The sequence below is a fragment of the Limulus polyphemus genome, unplaced genomic scaffold (genome assembly GCF_000517525.1).
Source record: "Limulus polyphemus unplaced genomic scaffold, Limulus_polyphemus-2.1.2 Scaffold3982, whole genome shotgun sequence".
Lineage (NCBI taxonomy): Eukaryota > Metazoa > Arthropoda > Merostomata > Xiphosura > Limulidae > Limulus > Limulus polyphemus.
Window position 1 is genome coordinate 83,125 of NW_013669592.1, and position 20,938 is coordinate 104,062.

The 20,938-nt window shown below is 30.4% G+C and overlaps 1 protein-coding gene across 1 annotated transcript; it reads right to left on the bottom strand.

Moving 5' to 3' along the window:
- Positions 1–284: 284 nt before the first annotated feature.
- Positions 285–20,462, bottom strand: LOC106470399 (60S ribosomal export protein NMD3-like). The gene is made up of 15 exons (XM_013930950.2): positions 20,360–20,462; positions 20,077–20,234; positions 18,402–18,536; positions 16,335–16,428; positions 12,185–12,394; positions 10,879–10,969; positions 6,733–6,811; positions 6,063–6,159; positions 5,410–5,527; positions 4,287–4,438; positions 3,542–3,657; positions 2,999–3,071; positions 2,695–2,804; positions 1,004–1,074; positions 285–509 (listed from the first exon to the last, which is right to left on the bottom strand). Exons 2-15 carry the CDS (start codon positions 20,121–20,123, stop codon positions 373–375), a joined length of 1,530 nt encoding a protein of 509 aa, XP_013786404.1. The 5' UTR covers positions 20,124–20,234; positions 20,360–20,462; the 3' UTR covers positions 285–372.
- Between the last annotated feature and the right edge of the window lie 476 nt (positions 20,463–20,938).

Consider the following 20,938-nt stretch of genomic DNA (forward strand, 5'->3'; position numbering starts at 1 on the left):
TTAGTTAGTAGTTTTTTTTTTTTTGAATTTAGAAATACATTTTCTGTTAAGTGTTTTTTGGATAATCAAATACCAGATTGGATAAACTGTGAGAGATGGACAACCAGTCAACTAAGAATATATAAGCTAATTGAGTTACATGATAAATGTTTACTTATGTTAGTGTTATCGTTATATAACTGAAATAATATTGGGTTATATTAGCAAATTACTGGTTTTTGATGCTAAGACAAAGTGAAACTTCAAACCACTGTAGTGTTTAACTAAAAACTGTGTTAAAATGATCAATGTTTAATATATTTTTTATTTCCCCAATAAGTCATCAAGTTTTGCTTAACATGTCTGTAAAGAAAAACTTTTCTTTTTTCAAATTTATCCAATCATTGCATCTCCATCATTTCCTGTAGCATCTATTGCTAGACTAAGATCATCCAACATTTCCTGCAAGGTAATCTGAGGCATTCCTTCATCATCCATGTCATCACTATCTACAGCCAATTTATCTCGGTCTACATATAAACAAATATATTTTAGAGAATTAAACTTCATAAACTCAAAGATTCCAAGACAAAAAGCTTTTATGTAAGATAGTATAGAGGTACCACTGCTTTTTTTTTTGAAACTTGTAATTTTTTCTTGTTCTTATTAAAATTTGACACAAGATAATTAGTATGTGACTTATCATGGCAAAATATAATAAAACTTTAAAAAGAAAATCAAGCTTCCAAACTGAAACATACATAATAAAATGAAAACAAAATTATCAAGAATTAGTCTAGTAAATAAAATTATAATTTACTATAAAAAATTGCAAATTTTATCCAAAAAAAAAAGGACTAAAGGTTTATAAACATGCAGCCTCTCTGTGAAAATAAATTTTTTCTTCATTAATTTGTTTTCTTGTTCTCATTTTGGACAATATGTATAATATTCTTAGTCAATTTAAAGTCTTCATACCTTTAAGTGTTTGATTATTTTAAGAATTCTATTTGTCTAAACTTACCGACATAAATGTTGACATTTTTGCGATATTCAGGATCTTCCTCCAAGTCTTCTAAGAAGTCAGTGAAGTCCCTGACATAATTAGAAATTGTCAAGATAAAAACATCAGTATTGGCTTTTCAATGTTTTGTAAACTTAGAGAAATAATCATAATATCAAACATGTTAATCAACAAAAATAACCAACAACTGTGAATACCAAAAGATATTGAATCATAAGGTCCAGCAAATATCTACTGGAAAATACAATCTAATAATAACACTAAAACAGTTAAAAATTCAGTTACAAAAATATTATAAAATGAGATAACTATATTAAAATATAAATTCCAGCAATTATATCATACAATTAGAAAAAATACAATATGTATCTTTGTAACAAAACAGAAAGAGACAAATATTAATGTCAACATAAAATACATTTAATTATCATAAATATGAAGAGTTGTTCATATTTCCTAACTATCTCCATGGTTAAATGAACCGACAGCTGAAATGTTGTGATTTGCAATTTCAAACAATGACTGTAATTTATCCCCACTGGAAGGATTATGTTAACAGAACATAAAGATTTGAAGGTCTCCATTTTCCTTATAAAAGCATGCAAGATGCAAAATTTTATCTTTTTGAAGAAAGGGAAAGATATATAATATTTAATTGCATCAGTAAAGTAAAGTGTGATTCTAGTAGTAAATATACAGGCTACTCCACAATTGGCTATGAGGTAGTAATTAAAGTTAAACAGCTTATCACTGGAAGTAACCCAAGAACACAGCAGATCTATAAAAGTGACACGAGTTTTATTCTCACAAAGATGAACTGAAAACCAGCTATTGAAAGCTATACAACCAGCATCCACCATGACACAGATGGAAGTACATATGTAGTCATGCTGGACAAAGCGTGCATGTACTTAAATGTGGTATGCAAAAATCCAAAAAATTTATTATCATTTTGCCAGTGATACAAAATTAGAAATTGTAAAAAGACATTTTTCAGGAGATTTTCCAAGGGGTTTATGGTGGTCACAAGTTACAGCTATAATGGTAAGTTCATCATCTGGAGAGTTGAAGTAAACTTGGTATACTATCAGTTAACACCACTATACCATGAAGAAATACCAACTTTGTATGGAATGGATTCCATTAAAATATAGCTCCATAAAGACATAACATCTGGTCACAAGATGCAAGTATAAATGGGAAGTCATGCTGTACCATGAATAAATCATTTCTGTTGTTCAAACAGCCCTTGGAAGTTGTTCACACAAGTTTGATGGCCTTTGGAAGCATGTAATGAAGATTGGAAAGACACTTATTTCAGTTTACTTTGCAAATGCCTTCTGCATCAGAAATTGCACTGCATAGCAATAATTCATAACCAAGGCCATCATAGAGAACACCATTATTAGTGATAGAAAGGGTTGTATTAAAGGTCTAGGCATTCATTTCTGCATTGTTATCCTAGATCATGGATAGCCTTTGTGGTGCACTAGCACGCATACACACACATGCACAGAATAAACAAATTATTCTTATTGTACACTGAAGAAAGGATAAATACACCAAAATATAAAGTTCCAATAGTCAACTTGGACAGTTACAGCAATAGATTTTAGAAGATAATGCATGTTGAGTTACAACACTTATTCAACATAATTAAAACAACAAATTAAAGCTGACAAAAGTCTTACCTATTTACACTACTAGTGTCCGTGTCCATATCAGTGTTCATTCGCTGGAGTTTCCACTTTCTTTTACGAGTACGACGAGCTTTATCCCCATATACCTTTTTTACTAATACCTAAAACAAATAGACATTTAGCTAAAATTAAATCTTGAAAAACCTGTATGAAGTTTTTCATTATATTTAATAAGTCATCTTTATAAATTCTTATCATGAATACATACTTATACAAACAGAAAATGTTTTACTTTAAATATCTTCCTTCCTATCATTCATAAAGATGTTAAATTAATATTTGACTGAAAACTTACCACATCTGGAATCCTATCATTTTTTAATTTCTCAAAGTGTGGGTTATTGATGTTTGCATTTGCCAAGTCGAACCTGGAAATCAAAAGTACTGACACAATCAAACTCTGTGGAAAAAGCTATAAACTTTTATAGACTAAAAACTCCCAATGATTTTATAAATACAAATACTAAAGATGATATAAACTAAAATATTAAACTTGCATAATAAAAAAGCTTAAAAATGGTACAAGTATAACATGATTTAATACAATCTTTTACCTTATTAAAGTCTAATCTTTCACTACACAAAATTTAATAGTCTGAAGTTAATTCTCCATTAATGTAACATCCTACCTTACTGAAGACTAATGCTTAATCCTAGAATGCCATTGTGGGGTCACTATGACCCCATATTACCTGGTGTTAATGATTAAAAATTCTAGGGTTAATTAATGACACTCCATATTTAAAGAATTTTGCAGACCTAATTTCTTGGTTCCTACAAGAAAATAAAAATTCAAATATATAACACGTAAACGATAAGAAACAATAACATTACTTGCCCAAGCACAGCATCTCCAGGCTTTAATATATGACCAAGATGTGTCCGACAATGGATGTGATCACTAACTGTCCCCAACTCGCTTGAGCGAACCAACCAAACATCTGCCAGGACGTGCTGCAAAAGTCAAAGCTTTAAATCATATTTTCACAAGTTTTACCTTGGTGCACATTAACAAATACTTAACATTTTAGAAGCTTTATAAATTTCATATCAGTAACATCCAAGTGTTTTGCAACAATTGGACTATCCAGATCAAAAATCTTACTTGTTATAAAACTGATTTAACATCTTTCAATACTAAAGAACAAAATAAAAATACAGGATTTAAAATAACAAAGAAATAAGAATACAACTAAAACCAACCTGATCTGTGAAGATGTAAATTGAAATGAATGGTTAGTTGTTTCCTAAACTACCTTGATACAACTTGTTTGTTAAACATGTTAATATCAAAATTATACCGCTAAATTTCAACTAACAAAAGTACTCGATTTCTTTCTTAAGTGTTACTATGGGTTCTGAATAATCTAGTTATGTTTTATGCTCATTAACTCATAACCTGTAAGGCTTGGGATACAAGATAGTAGTAAACTGTATTAAAATGTCCATTCAAAAGCAGAATGTAGAAAAATTGTTTACTGAATCCTTAAATTAACAAGATTTTTAATTATTAGTGTACTGTTAAATAAGAAGGAAACTTTCAAAATCTGCAGAATTGTGAATTTCAAAAGACTGTATCTTACCTTTGTTGAAAGAGGTCCCTGACCAGCAAAAGTTTTCTTATCTGCATCCATTATCATTTCTACATCCATGACTGTGTATTCTATGAGCTGCTTCAATGAAGATAAGCTATAGAAAGGGGTCCTCCAGTAAGTCTGGCCATTGATCTCTGCCACTACAAAAAAAAAAAACACATAACATAAGCACCACACATCATCTTTCTAACATTTATTATATAATTAAAACATACAAAATATGATTTCTACACTAAATACTGTCAAACATTAATTAATGTATTTGTAATTTTAATGCTCTAGCACCAATCATAAATGTTTGACAGTGTTACTTCATGATGTAGCTAAACTATGATAACTCGAGTTATGTAAAGCTAAAACACAAATATTGTTCATGGACGTATAAACAGTGTCAATCTATAGAACGTCTAATACAAAAGCATCACCTTTTTATGACATCCTATTCATCAACCTAATTTCACAACACAAGAAAATTTATTCATAAATTATATGTCAATTGGAAAATGGTGGTATCCATTAATAAGATATGGTACCCCAACTGTTAAACTTTTAGATAATTTCTGATCCATTGTACATTTAAAAGACTCGTACAGTTGTGTTGAATGGTAAATTATTATTTTTTAAATCTTGATAAATGTCTCTAAACAAAGAAAAAACAATAAATTTACCAGAAGAATTTGTATCTGTTTCATAATATATATAAAATGATATATGGTTATCATTAATTCAACTTTTCATTCAAAAAAATCATTAATTGGTTCAAAAATGTTTTTTTAGGTAACTGCAAAATAGAAGAACTCGTAACAAATGTATCATAAAATAATCTGTTATCAAAATAATTATAACAAATGTTTTATAATGTTATTCGCAAAAACCTCATTTTAACATACTATTATATATTTTCTCAGATGTGAAAAAAGAAACCAAAAATGAAAGGAAACAATTCTACAATAATTTTATTACGATTTATATTCATCTTTCATAAAAAGGCAAAATCTTAGAAATCACCGATAAAGAAAAAGTCTAAAATAATTATTTGATTCAGTGTTTCTCAAAAAATCTTCCAACATGAAGTGCAAGAAGTTCTTTGAAACAATTGAGGTAAACTTACCTTGTAAGGTAGTAGGATCCACAAGGTGCACTGTGCTTGTTATTTGAACACAAACACAGATCTGCCCAATATTACCAAGTGAACGAGCAAGAGAAAGAGGGAGACAGACCACATCATCCTCAAAATAAAAATAAATGTCAAAATTCTCAAATGAAATGGGTCATATTAAAATCTGGTTTTATTAAAACATGTCAATGACTTTTTAATACATATAGAGTAAAAATAACATTTTTTCACATTTACAGTAAAATTATTTTTATTTTCAACCACCTTTGGCAGTTTCATACTTTGCATATTCAATATAATATATATTGAATTCATTTTAGTCTCAAGTCAATAACTAAGAAACTAAACTGCCTTATAGAAAAAGCTCATATAGCATTGGTGAGATTACTTTATATTCACATCTATGTACAAAGTTTTATTACGTACAAAAACAAAAATCATTGTACTTGATTACATTATACCTTTGCTTATGTTTTATCTCTCACATCACAATCATACACAGAGAAATAAACAATACTATTAAATGAATTCCATGATTCATGTAGTTATACCATTATTGGAAATCTAATAAATATAATGCTATTATATTTACATGTAAGTAAATTAAAAAATAACTTATTTGATCAAGAAAAATGAGAAAAACATACTTTACAGATTGGAACAATCTCCACAGAAAAAGTGTACTTGTAGTTGAAGGTGTTGTTTTGTGGATCATGTGATACCAGATGTTGGGATGTGATACTCCTGAGGAGAAATCACAAATTTGCAGGAATTGAATATTCCATGTTAATAAATCAAATTTTACATTTACCAAATGTAAAGGTTAACATTCAATCATTAACCTGGCTTTTTTTCACATATAATTTGGATTCAAAACATTAGTAAACCAAAATATAGACAGATAAAAAGTTCTCAAACTAACAAAATATTTCTATATATATTAAAACTAATAATTCTTGTCTGCATTAGACGTTTTTATTAAAATTAGAAAACTCACAGAAATATATTATTTGGAATTTTAGCAGTTGATTGTAACAATATAAAATACATTTTCACAAGGTCAAAACCTTTAATTCAAAGAAGTTTTAACATATAATGTTACTTCAGAAGTATTTTTGGGACTTGTAGCACCACAGATCAACAGAATAAATTCATTAAAACTACATAAGAATTGCATAAGTAAGTCATAAGTGTAAAACTGTTTAACTTCTCAATTAACAGAAAAAGGTATATATGAAACTTTGTACAAAAAAAAACCAGTTTAGGTTTTAAATAACATGTATAAAAAATCTACAGTTCATAATAAAACAAATTTACCTAGATGGCACCACCGCCTGTAAAAATTCCATAAATTTACGAGCATCATCCCGTTTGTCAAAGAAGAAGTCCAAGCCCTCTACAAAAACAAGATAATCTACATTCTCTAATATCTTACTATAATGGAGCAATGGAATGGCCATATAGATATCTATCTCTCTATGTGACCGAATTAATAAATATAAATGAGTCTGAAATGGCAACACGGATAGGCTTTAAACTTGGTAGAAATGTTGGCTATAACTAAAAAGAACAATTTGAACACTTTTCTTGTGCAGTACTTCCCAGAAAAAAACAAAAACTTTTTTTTTTAAATGTTCACCTTTTTACAATGAGGTATGAATAGTATGATTACCAATTATTAGTACAAACAGCTGCCCATAGGGTGTTGTTTGGTTGACTTACTCCTAATTTAAGTAACAAATAAATTAATCTGATATAAATCAATGTCCTGGAACAACTAACTACTATATATGTATTACAAAAGTAACTAAACACCTTAAACAACGTGAACAAATTTCACTAACAGTTTCAAATAAAATAGTTTGTCTCGCCATCTACTGATAAAACTTATAACTATTAGCTGCAGTAGAATTCACAATAAATTTATATATACACACACACACGTGGCTAATGTCCGTATGTCTACTAAACTTCTCCCGTAGTTTATGTCTGATTTGGATGAAACTTCGCACGATTTTTCAACATCACAAGAGGAAGTTCCTGACAAAGTTTCATTACAATTAAGTCTTTTATAAACCAGAATAAGGCTTTGACACATGGTATATGTGGCATTGTCAAGAACTGGATCACCTGACAACATGTTCATGCTCACAAAAGAGGCTGATAAGTAAACTCGCAATGTTGTATATCAAGAAGTTCTTTAGTCAGTAGTAAAATGTTCAAAAAGTTCTCTTATATTCTATTAACTGAGACTGTCATAGTAAAGTAACTGAGCTGAAGGCCCAATAACACCTTTCGCAGGAACTATCACAAACAGCCATCCTTTGGGCAGCATTTCTGCTAGTAACTTAAAAACACCTGAAAAATTATAATCTTACATTTTGTAACATTATATTAATAGAAGTTTTTTCTAACACTATTCTTGAAATTTACACCAAAACTTATAACTTACTTTGGTGTTTGATAAATTCTACTTTTCTGTTGAAACTTTAACTATTTGCTCCTGTAAATCATCATTTAATAAAAATAACTCATATGGAGGGTTGAGCATGTTATATTAAAACCATCTTGTATATCAAAATAAGCAAATCATGTAACAACCATAGCTGATATAAAGTTATGGTGGAAATTAAATGTAAAAGAAGTACATTTTGTAGGTAGTGCTACCAAAAACTCATCACTTTTTGGAAGGATACGTAACACCTCTTTATAATGCAAAGTATTCATTAATGGGATCATAAAGATGTGTTTAGATTGAGAATTTAGTATTTCCAAGACAAAAGTATCCCTTGTACTTAATGTTATTGGAAAACAAAGGAATATGGATCAACTTGGAGTGCTAGAAGTATCTAGAAAAAGAGATCTACAACAAGTTGTATGCTAGCTCTGGTAAGCAAAGCACAGCATCTTTTAAGAGGTGAGGATCCACAAACACAACGCTCATTGGGAAAAGCATCTGTCCATGTGCCCCAGGCAACAGTACCCAGCATAATTAAGAAAGGTCACCATCTGGAAACACTGCCAACGGGGTACAAGTTCACCAAGACAAGGCTTCCAGCGATACCTCTAGTTCAACCATCACATACCTCAAACAACAAGAGAATGAAACAGAATGTATGCCTATGGATTACTGTGTGATCAGACTGTTGAAATGGGTCTGGGAAATTGTCATCCTGATACACTAAATGGATTGTGGAAAGCATACATTTTGACACAACAGCCTTACTGTTACAAAGAAAACTACATTTCATGGCTATTGTCAAGATGGTCAATAGATACAGCATGATCAAATGTGGTTACACAAACTTAACAACATGGTGAGGCACCAAAACTTTTAGTATGTTTTCAACCTTCTGTATATAGAAAAATAACCAGATTTAGAAGTTAAGATCATAAAATTATGAGCCTACTCTTTCCCAAAACATTGGTCATTACCAAAATAAAAAATATATACAAATAATAAAATTACTTTGGAAAAATGCAATACAGTCATAATGATAGTCTTTCAACCATTCATATCTGAAAGATTTCAACATCTAAGTTAAGGATTAACTATATTAGTTTAATTTTCTTTTTAGAACAAAATTCTGAATTTATTACTTTCAAAATGCAATTTCAGTTTCTACATTAATTTCTTTTTATCTTTACAATGGAAGTTAACTATTTCAATGGTTAAAATAATTTAAGTTCTGTCAGATATAATAGACTGTTTAGTGTATGTAGTATTAATTAATATAATTTGTGAGTTAATATTTCATGATTGTTTAGTTGTTGTTTTTTTTGTAATAAGAGAGTTAAAAGCAAATGATTGTTGGAAGTTGTGTTTGTAAGTTATTGATGTCAAGGCTTCGAAGATTTCTATAACGCCTCAGTGAGAGAAATAAATAGTGGCAACCAAATGAGAGACCAGAGGGTGGGAAGAGAGCCAAAGGTAAAGCCAAGTGAAGGAGAGTTTCAGTCAGAGAAAGGTTAGGAAACGTAATGTTAACCGTCGTAGGAGTGACTAGCCTAATGGTTGATATGTTAAAGTAAGATTAACAGTTTTCTGACATCTTAGGAGAATAATTTGTCTTGTCAAAGGGTGTTCTGAAGCAATTGAACCTGACTGTGTGGTCTTTGACAAAAAGCAGACGATTATTTGGAAGTAGGCCTAAATGTGAAAAGCAATGTTTATTGGAAGTAGGCCTAAATATGAAAAAGCAGACATGTATCGAAAGTTCAGGATACAACTGCAGTGAATTATACACAGACACCGTGGTGATAAAAGAGAAAAGAGAGAGGGAAGAAAAGGAATAAGTGAATTATACACTGATAGTGTTTAAGATAAAAATAGTTAGCTTGTCAAATGAATTCTAAAGCAATTGAATTGGCCCAAGTGGACTTTAGATAAGAAGAGAACTGTATAATATTCAAGATACAACTATGATATACATAGTGTAAATAATTTTTGTACATACGTTTAACTTGTTTCGAATATATATATATTATTTTAAAAACAAGTGGAGTGTGTGCTGTTCGTTTATTGTCGAATTTATCGCTAAGAAATCACAGACACCTACTGTAGAAGAATCCTTAGCCCAACACACACCTATATATATTTTATACTACTCCTAAAAAAGTAAGTTTTTGAGAAGTTTTAATTAAAAGAAAGCAATGAAATCTCTGGTGGTGTAAGACAATAGATATTTAATAGAACAACAACCTTCAGCAGGATATAAATATGTAGAGGCATAACATAACACTGATTAAAATCTGATGCTCTAAACACACAGACAACATCTGGCTATTGCCTCTTGAAAAAGTATACTGAATTGGGATACGGTTAATACTGAAATTCCTCTTAATTTCAAAAGTTTATCACCATTTCAAACAAACTGGTGACAGCTTGATGATTTAAAAACAATCCTACTATAATTTGAGAGCAATTTGTATATTTGTCATTTAACTCCTCTTAGACTTTTGCATTTGGTTATCAAACATGGTTTAATCAACTAGGAATGATTGGGGATGTGTGAAGAAGTTATTTTTCTTTTAAAATTCACATATTTCATAGCTCTAGTGCTCACTAAATATAGATCAGTCAGTGAGGGTAGCCACTACATGTACTGATGAGATTTCTCCAGTTTTCTCTTTCATTACCTGGGGTATACATAAAGTACATGTACATTCAATTTTATTACTGGCATATTTAGGATAAAAACAGAAACACTATATGTATATATTCGCATCTTGTAAAACATTATTCTTTAATTGCATTTTTGGTTTCAAATCCCATCATTTTTCACATACTGTTTATATGTACCTTCAAGATACACAATTATATTAAGTGAGATATTCTTAAGTCAATGTTATTTAAATACTCAAACCCAGTGAATGTGCATAACTTTATTCTTATGTACTTTTAATCTTTATATTGCCACTGACATATTTCAGAAATAAACAACATTAGAAAAAAACTTTTACCATGAGAAGCTTTTAGATACAGGCAATTCTGGTGAACTTTGTGCTTGAGAATGAGTTGTTCCAAATAGAAAAAAGTCTTCTTGTGTTCAGTCTTGAAACAAACAAACACCATCATTGTAGAAATTAAAAGTTCTTGAACTGTCACAGAGCAACATTGGCAAATAGGTACTGATATATTTTTAGAACACCATTTTCTAGCTAAGCTTTACGTTGTCAAATTTCTATATTGCATGGGTAAAATGGTAATTTTTTATCTTGTCGTGAGTTACTTTTAGTTCTGCAGTTTATTGAAACTTCCAGCATCACTCTGCATAAAAGAGTCAACATAAATCTTCTACTTTTACAGACAATTGCAGGTGTTTAAAACTCATAACAATGTGTTAAATTCCAAGATTTTTAGTTCTTTCTTTCCTATTTAACTTTCACCACCTACAATAATTTTACAGATCATTAAGTCTATTTATGCCAAACTTTTGAGCAATGTTTAACAATGTTAAAATGTAAAAAAAAATTAATAAATTAATGTAACATAATACCTCAAGAAATAACGAGAAAACAAAATATATTATATCACTATTTTTTTTATAAACACAGATTTAGATTTCTTTAATGAGCAGCTAGAAAATTCTTAAGAAATCAAATAAGCAGAACTTTTTTTTTTTCTGAGATGGGACAAATATTCAGTATGGTCTGATAATACACTATCCAAAGAAATCAGATCCAGTCAGATATTAGATTTGAAATAAATCAGATAGCATTTCCATCAACAGATTATCTCTCAATATTATGCAGGCGTGATAGTACTTGCACATGCATCACACATAATAGGTATTGCATCATTTAGCCCACTGGTGAATTCTACTAGATTCTAAACATAGTAGCATTTTCCCTTGCATTAAATAGTGGGAGCCCCTGTAGTTGTAATATAGATGTGTTATGTAGTTTAAATAATCATCATGCCCACCTGTCGTTCGCTACTGTATATCACAGGTGGTCACGATAGTGGCAGCAAGAACAATGCCAAGCATAATCCAAACAACAGTCTCTGAAGAGGATCAGGGGTTGAATACCCCTTATCAATTTTTCAAACAATAATGATGAAGTAGCTAGTTTAATACTATATTGAAGTGCTAGCTCATTCCTGCAATACATTTTCTTTATATACGGGCACATCTACTATCCAATCTGAAAAGACCAGAATCTGATCAGATATCAAGAGTTGAATAATGAATATCTGACCAAAACTACTATATGTCCCATCCCTAGTTCCATATACACATATACTTCTACAAACTTCTAATTGTACCTTCTGTCGAACTTGTACAACAGCTCTCCAATAATCCTTAGCTTCATTACGATGACAATCTGGGCACATTTGGGTGTTAACAGTATATTCAACAACAAAAACTTGTTGAAGTACAGCACCACCAAAGACTTCCTTCTGCACAGTAAGTTTCACTTTGATTCGACGGGAATGTGGTTCAGTCCAAACAAATCCAGCATCAATTAATCTGATCTATGCAAGCCAAACAAGGGCAACTCTTATTAAATTCATGACAGATTCAAAATTACATCTTAAATTCACCACAAAACTGAAAACTAAAGATATGGTTCTTGAGCTTTTGGAAGTTTTGCACTCAAGTCATTCACCTACATTGTTACAGAAATAACTAATGAGACTAAAAGTATCCAAAAATAGGAGTATTAGACCATTTTACATCCAATCCCATAAATAAAAATGTGATCAAGACAAACAGAAGTTCAAACACCATTGCTTACAATATTAATAAAGACTATATTGAAGAAAAGTGTCAATTATAATAGACTGCTCTAAAAATGCATTCAAGGTATCTAATCAACATTATTAATAATAAGTAGTAATAATTAGTTAGTAATAAGTTTTTTAAAACAACCATAACATCAATAAGGCTAAATAAAGTATTCAAGAACAATGTTTCAGCTGAACCATTTATTGTTTTACAAAACCATCAGAGATTTACAAATTACATTAACAACGAGACAATAATAGAGTATAAGCAACATCAATTAAATTTAGAAAAGGTTTTTTATGCTAAAAGCTACTCAAGAGCTCTGTATACTAACCATCAGAGATTTACAAATTACATTAACAACGAGACAATAATAGAGTATAAGCAACATCAATTAAAGTTAGAAAAGGTTTTTTATGCTAAAAGCTACTCAAGAGCTCTGTATACTAACCATCCCTAATATTCAACAGGTAGACTAGGGAGAGAAGATAATTAAGAGCATCAACCTTTAAGTTGTGTCTAACTGAACAGGAGGGATCTAACAGTCACCCTTATAATGCACCAACAGTAATAAATGCAAATCATGCTGTTTTCTCTTAATTTCTTTTGTAATAAAATAATCCAAATGATGGACACATATCCATAGTTTGGTATGCTAACTACTGGGCAATTAGAAAAGAACAAAAAACAAAGTATGAATTGCAAATGTTTGAAATGGTTAATTCAAGAATATTTGAATACTACTTTTTAAAACAGGAAATATGAACGGTAATTTTTGATTCCACTGAAATTTCATTAACTGAAATGTTTCCTTGCAAATAAAATCACAAAATTCATTATCTTCAATTCTATTCTACACAAATTTTTTAAGCTAACCAATAACACAATGATGTTTCATAATTAGTAATCCTTTTATTAAAATTGGCAATAATAGTATTTTGATCAACTTTTCTTTTCACCAGCCACTAAGCATCTTGCTACTGTAATAATTGCAGCAAATGTGTCATATGAATCAATATTTCAGAAGTTGAAAGTAAGTTAAGAGCATCCTAAAAATGTTTACTGCTGTGCCTTCAATTAAAATCATATTTTTATAAATACTAATATACATATTTTATTAACTTTATTGCAATCTCAAACAAACATCTTTGAACATCATTATCATTCCACTATGAAAAACCACTGCCATTCACAGTAAACAATTACTAATTATTTTACCATCCACCAAAGAAAACAAAATGTGCAATGCCTGACACCTATTCACTCTTATAACTCTTTAATAAACAAATAAACACTATATTTATAGATGAAAAAAATTACATGTAGAAAAAATCCTTTAATAAAGCAGTGCTATTTTTAATCAACCTTCTATTCATGGGCTAGGTGAAATTAACCAATTCCTTATATGTAGCTATACATACAAATGTTTATTTCAGTTCTGAATTTACTATATTTTTTCACAAAATTTATCAAATTTTTAATACAAATTACAAGTCTGTTATACAAAAAAATCAACAACAGCCTTTTAATTAAATATTTTACTAGAGATTTATCTATTAATTTCCAAAGATTTTGCCGAGTAAGTCTGGGTGAAAGGTGATTTTCATGCTAAGAATAAAAACACTTTTCATATTTCACTTCTACAATCTCCAGAATGTCATAATAAGTATCAAAAGTTTTTCAGGTTTGTTTCTTTTTAACTTAATGGTTTTATTCCTGCAATCCTCGGAATAAAAGCAATAAATCACAGCAGGAGCCCATTACCTGTTTCCCATAGAACTAACACAAACACCACTTCATCACTGGGTGTAATGTTCCATAGAGCTCCACTTCACCTGATCACATATAAATACTAGGTATAAAAAAATCTATAGCATACAGAAATATTAATAGAACACAACCACAGATCACAAGGAACCGTTTGGTCCTTCACGGCTGTCCTTGCACACCCACCCGAGAAAAGGAAAACAAAATTAAACCTACCCTTTCAAGAAATCATCAATTCCATTCTTAAACTCCTTGAAAGTGCTGGCCTCCATTACTACCAACAGCAACTCATTCCCTAAGTCAATTACCCTGTCAGAAAATAAATCTGTCTAAAATGGAGCCTAGTCTGCTTTTAAAAACTTGCATCCTCTTTCCTGTTATCTTTAAAATACAGCAAAACAGAAAAAAAGAGGACTTTATCTTATCAATCCACCAGGTCACCTTGGAAACGTCAATGAGATCACATCTTATCCTTCTTTTCACAAAAGAAAGTAAAGATATCTTAACTTATTTGTCAGATATAAAAGACTGTTTAGTGTAGATAGTATTATTAATTTATTTATTTTGTGTTTGTAATTCATTGATGCTGAGGCTATTGAACATTGTGTTTGCAATCCATTGATATCAAGGCTATGGAGATTTCTAGAAGGCCTAAGTGATAGATGTATATACAGCTGTGATCAGATGGGTGGAAAAAGAGTAAAAGTAAAGTCATGTGAAAGAGAATTTCAGTCAGAGTAAAGTTAGAAAACATAAAGTTAACCGTCATAGGAATGAATGACCTAATGGTTGACATGTTAGAATGAGATTACAGTTTGAAAGAGATAAGGAGAAAAATGTCTCTCATCAAAGGGTATTCTAAACTAATTGAAAACCCACCTGTGTGGACTTTGACAAAAAGTAGACGATTATTGGAAGTTCAGGATACAACTGCAGTAACTCACATGACAGCATAAATGAATTATAGGCTGATACTATTGCGATAAAACTAATTTTGCTTTTCAACTTAAAATCTAAAGCAATTGATTTGGCCCAAGTAGACTTTTGACAAGAAGAGAACTGTAAAGCATTTAAGATACAACTATGATCTCTATAGTGTAAAGAATTTAGTATGTACATTTAACTTGTTTCGAATGTATGTATATATATCATTTTAAAAACAAGTGGAGCGCGCGCTGTTCGTTTGTTGTCAAATTTATTGCCAATAAGTCACAGACACCTACTATAGAAGAATCCTTAGCCCAACACACCTATATATTTACATTAATATATATACATACTACTAAAAAGTAGTTTCCAACACTATCCCTATAAGATAACCCTTCCATTAGTGGAATCATTCTAGTTGCCTTTCTCAGAACACATTTCCAATAACTCAATATATTTTCTTAGAAAATGAGAACAAAACTGTATCAAAGTATTTCAAATGATGCTTACCTAATGATTTGTATAAACATTATATATATGGTGAATTCATGTTGGCTTTCTTTTATGATATCATATTTTACTGAATGATTTCATAATTCACTAGCATAATTATCCAAGTTGAATAATATATCAAGCTATTAAACTTACAAATATCTACAGCACTGATTACCATGTTGCAAAGAAACAAGTTAAAAAATATTATAGAACAAAAAGAAAAATGTATCAAAGGTCAAGGTATCAAAAATATGAATTATGTTAGAAAACAATAACCCAAGAATATATTATCAATGTTTTAAAATGTAAAGCATTATTTTAATGCACAATTACTTAATATTTCTACTTTATTTTAACATGTAAATACAAGGAACCCTTGCAATGCAACTCTATGCAAGGAACACTTCATTTGCTGTCTAAATAAATTAAGTCATCAAATATATTACATGAATATTTTTTTGTAGGTTCCTTTGATCATAGAAATGTTTTTCTTTTTACCTTACTAAGTCCTTTAAGTTTTTTTAGACACAAAGCTAGGAGTTCCCTTGACTCCAAAGCACAAACAATCCACTGAGCAGGAGGTTGGAGGTATCTATTAGAATGAAAATAAATGTAAAATACCATGTATTCCTACATAAATAAAATAATAATTACAAATTATTTTCAGTATTTTTATGTGCTTAAAGACAATATGAAATTATAATCAGAATTCCAGCAAGTTGCTATAGTGACAAAACTTATGCCTCTGGTTAGCTTCTACTTTAATGGAAGTTTGTATGCACTAGAAGCCAACATACAGGCTTTTAAGTTCATTGTTTGTTTTCAATTTCGCACAAAGCTACATGAGGGCTATCTGCACTAGCCATCCCTAATTTAGCAGTGATAGGCCAGAGGGAAGGCAGCTAGTCATCATCACCCACTACCAACTCTTGGGCAACTCCTTTATCAACGAATAGTGAGATTGACCATCACATTATAATGCCTCTACAGCTGAAAGGGCGAGCATGTTTGGTAGGAAAGATATTTGAATCTGTGACCTGCAGATTGCGAGGCGAGCACCCTAATCACCTGGTCATGCCGGACCTTTTTAAATTCATAGAAAATATTTCCTTTTTTTTAGTTGTTGGAAAAGGTTTTCCAAATGAACTGGTTTGTATTGGTAACTTTATGATTCTTTCAAGAACAAGCAAAGTGGTAATTTGTTTCCACTTTATGTTTTAAAAGATGCAACACAATTAAGCATATACTATATATTTTTATGCAAAAAAATAAATAAGACAAAAAACAGATGCTTGAATATTACAGTTAAAAAGTTCCATGTTTTTATAAAAATGCAGTAGGTTAAAGTATGGTAAGTAGCATTTAAGGTTAGTTACCTTTTTAACAACAAACATTTAAAAATACAAAGTCCCAACTGTAAGGCACCAGAATCTATCTGGCTCATACAAGTGATTTAAAACTGAAAAATAACAAGAAAATTATATGTAAGTAGACCTGTCACTAAATATGTTACCACATACTTTATATTTTGACTTTTTTCTTGAGTTTACTTTTTTTTGTATGGAGATCTAAATCATAAAAAAATAATATATGGTTTAGATGTAAGATAGCTAACATTTTTTCTCATTTCAGACTTTATGTTTGCTATAAACATTTGAGATTATATAAAGTCACAAAGGGCCAAACAAAAATACTGATATGAACTCTACACTGTAGTTAAAGTTCCAAAAATGAAGAGTAACTGTCATTACACATAATCGAAAATAATAATTTTCTTTGAGCAAAAAAATCACCTCTCACTCAAGAACTGATTTTTGTGGGACTAAACAACTTCACATTTGCTTGCATTAGGCTTATGTTAGAAACCACTATTCAAGTAGTATGGATAGTCAAGCAAATGGAAATTATAGATATGAAAAGAGAGAATTTATCACATCTGATATCTAATCCTAATCTCTTTTCTTTTATAGTAGAAATAACTTGAAGAATTTTAATGTATTATTCATAGCTCAAGCTAATTCTAGCAGGCATATTTTTAGCAACATTTATTTACACTATTTTCCAATATTCAAACATAGATATTAAGAAAACATATGCTAAGCTCCAAAACAACTGCATTTAAGCATCATGTGTTTTTATATTCATAGCTCTGAAATAATATTTATATATCATGATCTAAGTGTAAAATCAAGTAAAGTTGCTTTGTACATACACGAGTGTCATTCAGAATGTCAGAGAAAGCCTAATAATAGAATCAGTTGCATCATTTAAGATAAAATTCTATGTTCTGTATTTAAATTAGTTGTCTATCTAAACATTTTTTCTGTGGATTGACATTATTCAACAAAACACTTTTTTAAATGTTTTTGGTAAGATTATTTCAATAACAATGTGAAATTTTCCAGAGTTAAGGTCAATACAAGTATGGATTGCTATTTTGCAAACAATTAAAATTTCAAATATAACAGTTATATCACAAGTGTCAACACTAATAATGTTGGTCTGTTTGTGATACTTTATTTTCCAGTAAGCACCAAAGCAGAATTATCCACCTGTATTGCTTACCTTTCACAACTTTTACAGAAGTAGAGTGTAGCCTGTTTTGGAATTCCTTCAGTAATGTCTACATGAGTTCGAATACAAGCAATGCACATGTTGGCTGGATTGGGTTCTATTGCAGTTCCACACTGACAGCATAAGCTATGAAATAAAACCAACCATTAGCACTAAGCTAATTAAAAACAAACAAAAAAATGATTGAGAAAAAAACCTTGATAAAGTATACTTTGTTTAAATGTAGTTTTTCATTTTAGAAAACTTTTTTAAATATAATTTTTTTTTTTTAACTTAGGATTAAGTTATTTTGTACAAATTTCCTTCCTAGATATCAAAGGAAGTCTGTGGAATATTAAGTTTTGAATTTGCCAAGGCTGAAATATCAGTAAAAAATTCAGTGTAGTCACATTTCCTACATAAGCATTTTCCTTTCATTCCCAATTTTTTCTTCTTACAGGTTAAAACTAGTTTCATTACATAAAATATATAATTATTAATACAAATCGTAATCTTACTATTATTATCAAGTTTGTAATTTTTTTCTCAATCTTTGGTCCATAGGCTTCTTTTAGGTATTTTGTGGGAAGGTTGAATAACTGTGAAAAAGAACAGCAGCAGCATAGCTTATAACTCCCATTCTGGTCTGCCCAAATATATTTAAAAAAGAAATTCTGGTGTTCCATGAACAAAAATGTTGAGAACCACTATTATAGTTGTTTCTCTTTAGATTTTTCATTGATCTACATTAGTTTGAAATACCTTGTAAAATGTGTGAGTTTATAGCTTTTACCTTATCCTCGGGACTGGTGGTGGTTGAAAGATAAGCAATCATAGTATGGCAGAGACCACACATGAAGAACTATGGAGACTGCCTCCAAGAGCTTCCACACACAAGCATCACCCAGTTGAGCATCTCTCCAGAGGAGCGGGAAAGAGCTGGAGCACCTGGAAAGCCCTCAATCACCTACATTCCTAGATTGGCAGGTTTAGGGCCAACATGGTAAAATGGAGGTAGTACAGCAGACCTACTGCCCTCAACTACAGCAAGAAGCAGACAAAGCAACATCTACTTGTCTGCCCATAACTCCAGGTACCATGCACAGCAGAAGACCTCACTGTAGCCAGTGAACATGAAATCAGATATGCATAGCACAGAACAGAAACCACATAGGGCCAGGTGAACATAAAGAAGACCTTATCCTTGGGCATTAAAATTTTTAAATAATTTATTTAGATGTATCAAATTGTTAATGATTTGAACAGTCTTCTTATAAGTGGTCTCTGTACTGGTATGATATTATTGGGAATATTAATTTGAATTTTATTTTTAGGATCAAGAGATTTAGGCTTTGGAAACACAAATGCTGACTTGTTCTTTTTTTTTTTAAAGGGCTGTAGCCTATACACAATGATTTGACTAATGGGTAGAATAAGCTGTCACTTTGTATCCTGTGATCAAAATTTTGTAAAATAATTATTTTTCACTTTTCTTTTTTTTGTGGGTGATGATGACCTTGATGACCCAAATGGTATTTTATATTTAATAATAATAATAATCAAATCATTATAATAATTGAGACCTATTTAAGATAAATAAATTATACATATTTGGCAAAAGTCTGTGTTACATTTGAAAAAACAAAAACACTGCCGTCGTGACTATATCATTCCTAACGAATCTTACATTTTATTTCCTTTCGAAGGTTCAACTTGACCAGTTAGAAATTCCATCTTGTCATGCCAGTCAGTGAGTCACTCAATCGGCCAACTTGTTCACACACGTGTAGTGAAGGCTAGCCTAAAGTATTGTTACGTACGTAAACTATTTCTTCGACACGCTTACTAGATTAAAAAAAGAAAGAAATGAAACATCGAAATACACAGTTAAGATGAAAAAATATAGTTTTGATATGTTAAAAAAACTATAAATATAATACACGCACACAAAAAAACAGAAATAATCATACCATCCACGTTTTCACGAATCCAGTTTTAATTTTTATGACTTCAGCGAATGAATTTTACATCAAATTTCCCCCTAGCGCTGATTTTACAAGCATAAAAATATAGCAAGTGTTTAAAATATTTCAAAAAAGGCTTAAACTTAACTTCAACAGAGGATATTGAGCAGTTACATTTTTATACACAATTACAATAAACACGCCATTGATAAAAATGAGAAATTCTTAAAAGTAATTAAAGTACTTGCAGGAGTACCCATTCCTGGGACGGAAGTTAAGTAAATTCATGATTAATGAAAGGTTATCTTAGAGCATGAAAAGTTGCCTCTCTTATATAGATTGTAAAAGAAAAAAAAACGCAAAAACGCCCATAAAAACCGTAAATTTCATAACTGAAAAATTTTATGTATCTTTCCCTGGACTAAATGAGCCTCCATACCAAATTTAGTAAAAAACCACCCACAGAAGGTATGGTAGTGGTAAGAAAAAACGCCCAAAAAACCCGCAAAATGCAAAACTGAAAATTTGTTTGTACCCCTGCATGGACCTACATACCAAATTTAATGAAGGTCCATCCACACCCTG